The sequence below is a fragment of the Polypterus senegalus genome, chromosome 7, assembly GCF_016835505.1.
Source record: "Polypterus senegalus isolate Bchr_013 chromosome 7, ASM1683550v1, whole genome shotgun sequence".
Lineage (NCBI taxonomy): Eukaryota > Metazoa > Chordata > Cladistia > Polypteriformes > Polypteridae > Polypterus > Polypterus senegalus.
The window spans coordinates 138935867-138947949 of record NC_053160.1 but is presented as its reverse complement, the minus strand read 5'-3'; the positions used below and the strand labels follow the sequence as shown (position 1 = coordinate 138947949).

Here is a 12083-nt window from a genome sequence, read left to right as displayed (position 1 = left end):
TTGTACACTGGAAAAGTGTTACCTAGAATGTAATTTGAGGGAACTGAAAAGTGGAAAGAAGTGGCAGCTTCTACCGACACAAACTGAGCTGGGAATTTACAGAAACTAAGCAGTGGTAACCACTTAACTCCAATCCTACACATACAGTATTTATTGTACTTGCAAGAGAATTTATTCTGTCTGGCTGTTCTCATCAAGTGGTATTATGTAAGTAATTGTATACTCAAAAAGGAAACATTAAATATTTTCCACTTTCTGATAATTAGTTCATATTGCAGGAAACAAAAATAATGAAATCATCATGTTTACTTAATCTAACCATAGCAAAATTTTTCAGATTCACTCACCTTGTCTTGTCTAAGTTCCAATGTGAATGTACATGTCACCTCTCCTTTTTTGCATGTGGTTGATCCCGATATAAAAAGTAGTTCTTTGGTGAGATTAACCTCATTATTTTGGAGAAGAGCGTTGCTTTCATTAAGTGTTGCTTGCCACAATACCACTAAATCCTCAAAAACCCTAAGAAACAGAATTTGAAGAGTAGTTATCCTCAGCTGTTTCCAACAAAATTGTCTGTGGCAACGTATGACTATTGCCTCTGTCACATTTTCAATTTATAATCAAAATAAGTCAGTGATACCATATGTTTCTGAGTTGCCCACATTTTACAATCAGAACACCATTTTATTATGACTATGCTAAAATTAAGATAGCACCCATGCTGGAGAATGATGACCTATAAAACATGGAAACTACTGGAAGAAATAATAAAGCACTAAAAATGAGAAAATTATGTGTTTATAATAGTTAATAATATTGATTACATCATGATTACTATTATTTTTATTATTACTATTATATAATAATCTATATTTCTACCTCCCTAGTCCCGCTATTTCTAGAATTTTTATTTTAAAAATGTATATAAATACATGGAAATTATGCTATTGGAAAAAACAGCACCATCCATAGAGTAGAAAATTAGGTGTTGATCATGTTTAATATTATCAATTCGATCAACATTACTATTATAACTATTATATAATAATCTATCTATATTATCTACATCTAATATATCTAATCTATATTATATAATAATCTATCCATTTTTCTACCTCTCTGGCCCTACTATTATGATTTTGCTTATCCAGGGCAGGGTCACAGGGAAGCTCGAGCCTATCCCACCAAGGATTTGGCACAAGGCAAAAAACAAACCGTAGACAACGCACCAGACCATGATAGGATGAAAACAAACACACTCTCTCTCACACTCACTAGGGTGAATTGAGAAATGGCAATTAATTGTGCATTTCCTAAGTAAAAAATGTAATAAAATAAACACTTAAAACAATGATTTTAAACAGATACATGCATATAAATTAACATTTAAGCTGTTTTCTACCTGTCAATATCAATTACTTCAATGTTCAAAGATTATTTTATGAATAATTGTATTGTCATAAATTACAGTATCTGTCAATATCAATTAATTATTTCAATGTGCAAGGACATTTTATGAGTAATTTTATTGCCATAAACACACAATGGCACAGAATTCTAAAATTGTTTAAAGTTAGTATATTTGTAGAAGGAAACCCCCTTTGAAGCAACCCTGCAAATTGTTGCTGATGACCCTTGAACCTTAGCACTGTGGGATTGAAAAGTTTGTTAGCAGACTAAGTTTTTGGTGTGTGCTGAAGGTTTTTTTTGTTGTTTTGAATGCTGATTTATGATGTTGTTTCTTTAATAAACTGTCAAACCTGTTTCACACCCTACATCACAAAAGCAACCTTTCCTTTTCCAATATACAACACAGAGTGCCTTCATTAAACAATGGATTAATTTCAATGTATAAAAATGGTTGTCTTTTGATAATACTCTTATTACCATGAATAAATTTTCGTTAACGTGCACATTAAGTACTGAATGAAAAAGTTGAATTTATTGCTAATGGTGATAGAATTGTAATTGTTAATTGCATTAATTTTACTATTACAGTTTGTTTAATGGCCTAGGCTTCTGACGTTTTTTGACAGCTAAAAAATTGGTTGCTCCGTCAACGTTTTAGATACTTTTCTTATTCCAAGTATCAAACGTCTTTTCTAAACTGATTACATCATTGAAATTAATTTTTGCTTACAAACACCTTAGAAAACAAGTCAAGGAAATATGCCAAAACAATAATTAGCTAAATTAATAAATACTAAAAGAAATAATAAATAAAAAGAAAACAATACAATGAAAAATAGAAATATAAAATTAAAATAACATTATGTATATATGATAATAAAAGTACTAAACTGTACAATCAAGGGACAAAATCAAGAGTAGGCAAGTTTAAAAAGATACGTTTTAAGTCTAGATTTGAAGATAAGAAGGGAATCAATGCTGCGGATATCTTGTGGAAGGAAGTTCCAAATACAAGCAACAAAGCTAAAGGTTCTAGACCCCATGGCAGATAAACAAACAGAGAGCGTAGTAAAGAGATTTAAATGAGAACATCTTAAGAGGACGAGCAGGTGTATAAATATGTAGCAGGTCCGAAAGATATGAATATGTCAGGCTATGAATAACATTGAATGTTAACAGCAGAATCTTGAAATTAGTATGGTATTTAACAGGGAGCCAATGAAGTTCACAAAGAATCAGGGTAGTGTGTTCCATGGAAGTGGTTCTAGTAATAACTCGAGCAGCAGAATGTTGGACGAGCTGAAGCCTATGCAGAAGCTTGTGAGGGAGGCCAACCAATCTAGAATGACAGCAATCAATATGTGATGTTACCAGAGTATGTACAAGAACAGCAGTCCTACTAGGTGTGACGATTGGATGGAGACAATTTATTTTGTGAAGGTGAAAATATGGGAACTGGGTAATATTATTAATATGAGCTTTGAAAGACAGAGTGCTGTCGAGGGTGACACCCAAGCTGTTTACACGAGTGGAAGAAATAATTTTATAGAACCATCAAATGTCAAGGGAAAACTGTCAAGTTTAGAGAGAGTAGATCTAGTGGTAATGAGGAGAACCTCAGATTTATCATCATTAAGTTTGAGAAAATTATAAGAGAATCTTTTTTTTATTTCAGGAAGGATGTGGGGAAGATGGGCAGAATTGGGTTTGATAGATAAATATAGCTGAGTGTTAGCAGCATAGCAATGAAACTGAATGCCACATCTCCTAAAAATATTGTCAAATGGTAGAAGATAGATAATAAATAAAAGAGGGCCCAAAGCAGAGCCTTGGGGAACATCACTAGTGTCTGGGGTAGGCTGAGATCTAAACTTCGTAAGTTGAACAAATTGCGTGTGACCAGAGAGATATAATACAAAAAATGTAAGAAATATCACAGATTCCAAAGGAGACTCATTTATCTAACAAAATACGATGGGAGACTGTATCAAACGCTGCACTAATTTCAAGCAACACCAAAGTGGTTAGCAGCCCAGAGTCAGTGACCATTAGCAAATCATCAGTGATTTTAACCAAAGCTGTCTCTGTACTATGGAAAGGTTAAAAACTAAACTGAAACTGTTCAAATAGATCATTATTATCAGTAAGATATGCTTGCACCTGTGCTGCAACTGTTTTTTCAAGAATTTCTAATAAAAATGGCAGATTTGAAATTAGTTGAAAATTGTTCAGATTATCAGAATCAGCTCCTGGTTTCTTTAAAATAGCAGTTATAGCACACCATCTTACGAACTGAAGGAACAAAACCAGAAGAAAGCGATGAATGTACAATGTCAGCTATTAATTAGACAATAGAAGGCAGACAAGCTTTTATGAAATGACTGGGAACTGAGAAGTGAAAGATTTAGATTTTTTAATGAGATGAGATATTTCAGAGATAGAGGGAAGTGTAAAAATGCAAAGGAATTTGCGCAGGGCCTAACAGAGCCAAGGTTATGAGTACTGTGTAGTGCACATACCAATTATGTCACTTGCTGGAGAATACTGATAATTTTTGAATTAAAGAATTTCATAAAAATGTCACATTGTGCAGTGGAGTAAAGGTGCAGTGCAAGAGCATTAGGTGGCTGTAGAACCCTATTAACAGTAGAAAATAAAGCTCTAGAATTCCCTTGTCTAGAATTTTTAGCAGCCAAAGATACAATATTCAGAATGTCTTGATAATACTTTAGTTGAACATCACCTTTATTTTGTTTGCATTAAATAATTTAAATAATAAAAACTTTACAAAAAGAGGTGTCATGACATACATGGTTCTTTTTGTAATGACCAACCAACATTTATTCTATTGTTTTCACTTCACAATGACAAAATCTATAATGTAACCATATTTCCAGGAAACTGGGAGATGACACCTTAGTCTAAGCAATACTATAAAAAGGATTTTTCCTCATTTACTAAAAAATAAGGAGAGGACTACTGTAATTGTGGTGCACGCTGAAGCATGTTGAGGTACTTTTACTGCAATGCATTAAATTGAATTAGGCCTACATGTGATTATACAAAATCTTGCAAATATAAACCATGCCTTACTGAAAATGTCGATTTACAAGGCTGTTTAGAATTACATAATTATTAAAAGGCAAGTGCAGTCATTATTGCATATTTAGCTCATCCTTTAATTCAAGGTTATTTTCAAGTTTAAGATAAAGTGAAATTGCTTATATCTTTTCATTTTATTTTTTTGCGGAAGCACAAGTAGTTTAAGTGATTCATAGAGAGAGGCAGAAACAAGAATCCAACCACCAACCACTGGATTTAAAAGCCACTACATCACACTGCCTGCTAACATTATCTTATGTTGTAATAGTAGACCTACAGGTGCTATTGTGGTTTGTACAAAGTACTTCAGATACTCACAAATTAGCAAAATCTGTAATGCCAAATTAGTACAGAAAACCATATTATCTTTGTTATTACAGCATCTGTAATTGTAATAAAGCCAGGCAGATCATAATATAAGTTGCAGTTAACATTTAATTCTAAACTTAAATTAAAGAAATGTTACACAACAAACAATTTCATGCCAAAGCACTTTCAAGTAATGCTGAGCTTAGCTAGTAAGTTCAGTTGACACCACAACTACCACCTTTAGAGTTTCTACCGCACCTGTTTGTTTGTCTTTCAACTGTGAGCAGCACCTTTCTTTTTTCAGAGTCTTCATCAAGTACAAGTCCAGTCTGAGACTCCAAAGTAAACCCCACAATGCCATTTTGAAAGTCATTCCCTAAAATGAACAGATATGTAGATTTATAGTTTATTTCCATTCAAATGCAGCATGTGCCTATGAAAATCTTCACGACAAAAATACATTACCCATCATAAACAGGCCTTTCCCAGTTTACCAGTCATCTTACCAATAATGCAGGCCTTCATTTAGAGAGAGGCCATTGAACAACTGTATTATGGGACAGGTTCTTGTGTTTTGAGGCCCAGAGAGTGCCTGTCACAATGCTCTGACAAATGATAACTTTTCATATTCTTTGTTAATTAGTTAAGTTAATCACATCATTTGGAGTCTTCAAATGATTTTTCCCCAGTATCATTCAAAGAATTAAGGTATTAAAGCATGAGCCACTTGCTATTTTAAAAGTGACATTTAGTTTTAGTTTAATTAAAAATTGGGTATCAGTAATACCAGTAAACAAAATGTCTGAAATTAGTGTAAGTTACCCCAGTTTGGGGTGTAGTCAGAAATGTACTGACTTGCTTCATGAGATAGAAACACATAACAAACAAGAACAGTTGCATCAAATATGTGAAATATTAAAATGTGTGCTTTAATTAAAATTTTAAAGTCTAAATTTTCTCAACTGAAATAGAAATTTGTCATTTTTCACCCTCTGATGGTGGTCCATAGCAGGCTAGATTCCTAGAAGAATCAAAATTTAAAAATTATATATTTGTAATCACTGACCTTAAAATAGTTTAAAACAATATATTGCATGCTTATGTTAGCAGTTTGTCATTTTTAAACTTCTGAAAGTGGCTCTTAGAGGGCTAAGACCACCACTAAATAATTGAATATCAAAAATATTATCATATTTGTGATCCCTCGAAATTGCTCAAAACAACACTCAACATGCCCATATTACTGATTCATGTTTTCTTTTTTCAAAGTTTTTGTGAAAAGTAGTAACTTTGGCCGCTCATATTCCATTAGGGGGTGAACCCTTAAGATTGCTTGATTGGCCAGCACAACCTCAAGTTCTTATGATCATTTTTGCCAATGAAACCAATTGTTTTACTCTTTACAATAAGGGTGTATTTTCCTGCACAAATTATGGTTCAAATATAATGGTCTAAAATTAGGGTTTGTACTGGGTTTGAGGGTCAAAAATACAGGTGGACCACTAAAAGTTTGACATACTGCATAACTAGACATCAAGACGAGTTGAATAGTATATCATATGTGAGAGTTTTCTCGTACCAGTGGGTCAAGAGGTGCCGAGTTAAAAAAAAAATGAAAGTGATTTAAAATTGTGAATAAGAAATTATGATGAAAAAAAAGCAAAAACATCAGATTGTATTCTCAAAAAACAGAAAATGAAAAATGTTAAATGAAACTAGCTTCATGTTATTTAAAGTCATGATTAGTCATGCTGTGTCTAGTGACAAAAAAATAATGCAAAGTTTGTGGATGATACTCAGTATAAAACAGGTACAGAAAACAAACATCTCCCTATATTATTTACCCTCAAAATAATAAATCTCGCTGTATTGTAAACCCTTTTTCAGAGAAATTTACATTGAGAGAAATCAGAAAATCGAAGTAATGTAAAAAAAAATTACCTAAAATCAAGATTTTTGCAAATGATGTGTATCCTTTATCATCTATGCCAGGCAAAATCTGTGCACCTCCCTGAGGATTGGTGAGATAAACATAGAATACCTCGGACCCTTCAGGATCACTGTCATCGAGTATTTTAAAGGAGACATTAGCTTCCTTTTCGCCTTCCTGAAATGTAACTGTCAACATCTGGTCCTGAAAATCTTCTCCCTCCCTGGCCCAAATGTGGTTTAATTCTGAGAGCTGAATCCCAAAAGGAGATTCCAGAAGTCCTGAAGTTATACTTTTCCCACCAAAGGTCTTAACCATCACCTGTATGGCTCCAGTGAACCCCACAGACCTGTGCACTCTGAGCACCACAGTTTGCTGAATGCCATTTCTTGAATCTTCAGCAATCTGCACTAAGCTTGGCCCAATACTCATAAAACCATTTATGACATCATTGGCAGAAATTGTTATTGATGCTGTGCTGAATTCTTGGATCAGTCTTGGCATTGTATGTATTAAGTTGCCATTCTTCTCTGTCACGTTGATCAGTTTCACGTAAAATATTTCATCACTTTCACTAATGTTGTCATTCAAAACAGACAGATGGATGGAGGCTTCATACTGCAAGGCCTCAAAAAGGAGCTCCCCTTTCTCAACTGGTACAAAGTCTTCTTTGGGCTTGGCACTTCCTGCCAATGTCTGAAATGTAAGGCGGGTCTGCTTGCTGCGAAACCCAAACAGTTTCTGTACATACAGTGTTACAACTTGGTCATCTTCCTCTATTACCAGCTGTCTGTAACTTGGAGCAAACTGGAAGATTCCTAAAGGCTCTACTTCAGCAATGGTAAATCCAGACCTAGAACAAAATGGGAAATGCTTAACTTTCTCTTTACATGGTAGCACAGACACAAGCATACGTTGCTGTCCATTACACCATTCATGGAGTTACAAGTATCAAAGTGAACATATTCACTGACTCTCACAATTTTGTAAAGAACGTAAAAATTGTCTTTATACCTGAGTCGTGCTCCACCAGGGTTGCTAGAATTCAAAGTTTTAATATAAACTGCAAATGCTTCAGGCTTAGTATTGTTTAAAATGACAGTAAGTGGCACTGTTCTGTTTCTTTCACCATGTCCCAGTGTGAGGATGCCTGTGGGGACAATGATAACATTTTAGATTCAAAGAAACATAGACTAAAAGTTAAAGAACAAAATACAATTATGTATAAAAACATTCCAAAATATTTATTTTTTTAGTTTGGAAGGTTTCTGAAACAGCTCTAATCTATTTTATGAAGTAATTTTTGATACAAAACAATTTATTGAACAAGCTCTAAAATGAACACCACAAAATATGTTTAATAATAATAATTTATTTGCAGATTCTACCCTCGTATAGAAATAAATGCTCAATTCTTACTTTTACAGGGCATATGATTGTATGGGTTTGCTAAAGGAACCAATTAATTGTTCATGTCAATAAAATAGTCAGTCAATCATTATCCAACCAGCTATATCCTAACACACGGTCCCGGGGGTCTGCTGGAGCCAATCCCAGCCAGCACCGGGCACAAGGCAGGAACAAATCCCAAGCAGGGCGCCAGCCCACCGCAGGGCACACACACACACACCAACCACACAGCAAGGACAATTTAGGATCGCCAATGCACCTAAGCTACATGTCTTTGGACTGTGGGAGGAAACCCACTCAGACACGGGGAAAACATTCAAACTCCACGCAGGGAGGACCCGAAAAGCAAACCCAGGTCTCCTTTCTGCTAGGCAGCAGCGCTACCACTGTATTACTGAAGGTCACGGAATGCAAGTGAATAGAAATGAGTCTTTAATCTTGTTTTGAGCAGTTCAATTGTAGACGACTCCTTTATGTGATGAGGTAAAGAGTTCCACAGGCGAGGAGCAGCAGCTATAAAAGCTCTGTCCCCCTTTGTTTTACACTTGGTATGAGGGACAACAAGAGAGAACTGACCAGAAGATCTAAGCACTCTAGATGGCTGGTGTAAAGCACACAATTCAGATAAATAGGCAGGAGCAAGCCCATGTAAAGATTTTAAAACTAGCAACAAGATTTTAAAATCAATTCAAAAACTGATGGGCAGCCAGTGTAAAGAAGCTAATACTGAAGAGACAGAATCATACTTTCTTGCCCCAACCAGGAAGCGAGCGGCAGCATTCTGGACCAACTGTAACCTGCGTGTCAAGGATGTACTAATCCCAGAATACAGCAAGTTGCAGTAATCAAGGCGAGAAAAGATAAAAGCATGAGTGGCTTTCTCAAGATCCCTAGAAGATAAAGAAGGCGAGATCTTACCTAATAGACAAAGCTGGAAAAAGCAACTCTTGAATACAGAATTAACCTGTTTCTCAAAAGAGAGGTTACTGTCAAAGATAACACCAAGATTGCAGACTTGAGGTTTGCAAAAGACAGAGAAAGAGCTGAGAAGTCCAAGACCAATTTGGGCTTTAGCTGATGGACCCACTATAAGCACCTCTGTTTTATTTTGATTCAGATCAAGAAAATTATTAGCCATCCAGGATCTTAGTTCACAAAGACAGCTGTGCAGTAGATTTATTGCAGAGTTGCAGATGGGAATATAAACCTGTGTATCATCAGCATAGCAGTAAAAAGAAATGTTAAATTTTCCTAAAAATAGCTCCAATAGGGTGAAGGTATATAGAGAACAAAATAGGACCAAAATGGATCCCTGAGAAACACCATATTTAAGAGGAGCAGTAGACGAAAAAGAGGAATTTAAAGTCACTGAAAAGTGTCTACAAATTAGATATGACCTGAACCAGTTAAGAGCAGCTCCTTTAAGGCCAACAAGATGTTCAAGCCGCAACAGCAATATCTCATGGTCGATAGTGTCAAAGGCAGCGGACATGTCAAGGAGGACAAGGACTGCAGCGCCATCTGAGTCAGTAATAATAGAGATGTCATTGAATACTTTAAGGAGGACCATCTCCACACCATGATAACGCCTAAAGCCAGATTGGTAGATCTCAAATAAATTATTGGAGTTAAGGTGATCAACCAATTCATTATAAATAATTCTTTCTAATATTTTAGCCAGAAATGGCAATTGGGAAAACTCCAGCATCTAATTAATCTCCATGTTAACTGAATCTGCTTAATTCATGCAGCAGTAACTAAACATCAATCACTTGGGTTTTTTAATATCCAAAACAAAATTTCCAGAGAACATATGTGCAATAACATGATCAAATAATATAAAACATCACAGGAAATACTGTAGAGGTTTGCACTGCTACCTCAGATCTACAGTCTTAAGCACTGTCTATCTGGAGCTTGCACTTTCTCACTGTGTTCACTTTTTCTCCTCGTATTCTGATTTTCTTCTCATCTCCCCATGATGTGTGTTAGGTCAATTCACAACTCCAGTTTCATCCTGTATGAGTAAGTCAGTGTGCCCTATGATAGTTAATCTTGGCCTTGCACCTGATGTTGCTAGATAAGCTACAGCCAGGGCTGTCTTAATGCATGAGCACGCCAGTTGCCTGGGGGCACAACGTGCATAGGAGCCCTATGAGGGGCCAAACAGGCCATAAATCATACATTTCTGTGAGATCTATTGGTTTACGTGTGAACACTATTGGTTTGTGAATATTTACTATCGGTTTGCATGCATACTTATTTGGTTTGCCTGCGTACAATACTGATTTCATTCATATGAACTATATTGGTTCGCGTCCGTATATTATCGGTTTGTGCGTGAACTATATCCGTTTGTACGTGTATACCACTGGTTTGCATGTGAACTATATTGATTTGCGTGTGTATATCACTGGTTCCAGTACGTTTGTTATTGGTTTGTGAGTTGACTGCATTGGTTTTCGGTTGAATGTTATCGGTTTGCGTATGAACTACAGTATATTGGCTTGCGTTCTGTCACGGTCTAACAATGGATTTGCGTATGCACTATATTGGTTTCATGCACGTCTTATACTGGTTTCATGTGGGTAACCTGTCGATTTTGCACTTGAACTCTATTGGTTATATGTGTGTGCACTATGTTGGTTTCGGGAATGAAACATATTGGTTATGCGTGCGCACCCTATCGAAACTCTGATCTTCAGAGGAAATGGGCGGGGCAAGAAACAGGAACTCAAGGGCCGGTAGAGTCATGGAGTGTAAAGTGATGTGTCTAGGAGACGCATCTGCGTTTAAACGGCACTATATATTTTTTCCGCACTATACGTTTGTGAAAGGACTTGGTGGTAATTATTACTATTTTACAGAATCTACCCTTGAGTCTGTAATGAACGCAAGGCTGAAGTTAGGTATGTATTCGGCCGTCTTCTTATTCTGTACCATCTACATGCTTGCTTGCAACCTGCAGCTGTACTTGTTCACACAGTATTTGCAAAACTGTTACTTATTCTAAAGGCAAAATATTCAACATTTACGATTGACGTCTTTATGCAACATAACATTTAGTTACTACTAGTTAGATTTATTATGCCCGGCGACCCCGCACCGCGCCGCATAGACAGGTGAAGTGACTTACTTAGGGTCACACAGTGTCAGTCTCAGGACTTGAACCCACGAACAAAGGGTTGAAAGTGCAAAGCCCTAACCGCAATGCTTGCACATCTATAACGTGTATATTAATTGACTAAACGTGTCAATTCTTTGAAAAGCTAAACATTTAACATTTAGGACCTGCATGGGTCAGTTACATCATATTGGGCCACCTTACCTTTCACAGTTTTGTGAAAAGACAGATACGTTTTTTTTAAGATGCAGCGGAGTTTTGCTCTGCCCAGTGCGAGTATCAGGGTGAAACTGACAACGTATTCCCACTTCAATATCAGATAAATGGGATTTACTGTGATATTTAATGGGCACTGTAAAGTGTTAAATGACGTTGGGCCACCTTAATTTTCATAGTTTTGTGACATTGGCATATATAAACTTGTCCAGGACAGATTCATTTGTTAAATTAGAGTTTAACAATTTTGACCCGTGCAGGACCAAAATGTGGAATATTTATTTTTTCAAATAATGGATCAGTCTGTAATGATGCCGATTAATGTACACGCTGTAGAATATTTTACCTTGCTGTTATAATAGAATAAGAAGCTGCTTTGCAAAAGCTGTGTGAATAAGTAGCTGCCTGCAAGCTTATACTGGAAGTAGCTGGGAGTGAATAAAATGCCAGACGAATGCGCACCTAACTTCAGCCCTGTGATCATTTCAGAATTAAGGGAAAATACTGGTAAAAGAATTACCACCAAGCCCTTTCACAAACATACAGTGACGTGCAAAAGTATTCAATCCCTTTAAAAGTCAT

At 35.9% G+C, this 12083-nt stretch overlaps 1 protein-coding gene across 1 annotated transcript in view; it reads right to left on the bottom strand.

The window, feature by feature from the left end:
* Nucleotides 1-12083, bottom strand: part of adgrv1 (adhesion G protein-coupled receptor V1) — a 669968-nt gene that overhangs the window by 294219 nt on the left and 363666 nt on the right. The window contains exons 73-76 of the mRNA XM_039759338.1: nt 7766-7901; nt 6763-7604; nt 5080-5197; nt 348-519 (exon numbers count right to left, since the gene is read on the bottom strand). Of these exons, the coding sequence (XP_039615272.1) occupies nt 348-519; nt 5080-5197; nt 6763-7604; nt 7766-7901 (1268 nt within the window). The remainder of the gene's footprint in view (nt 1-347; nt 520-5079; nt 5198-6762; nt 7605-7765; nt 7902-12083) is intronic.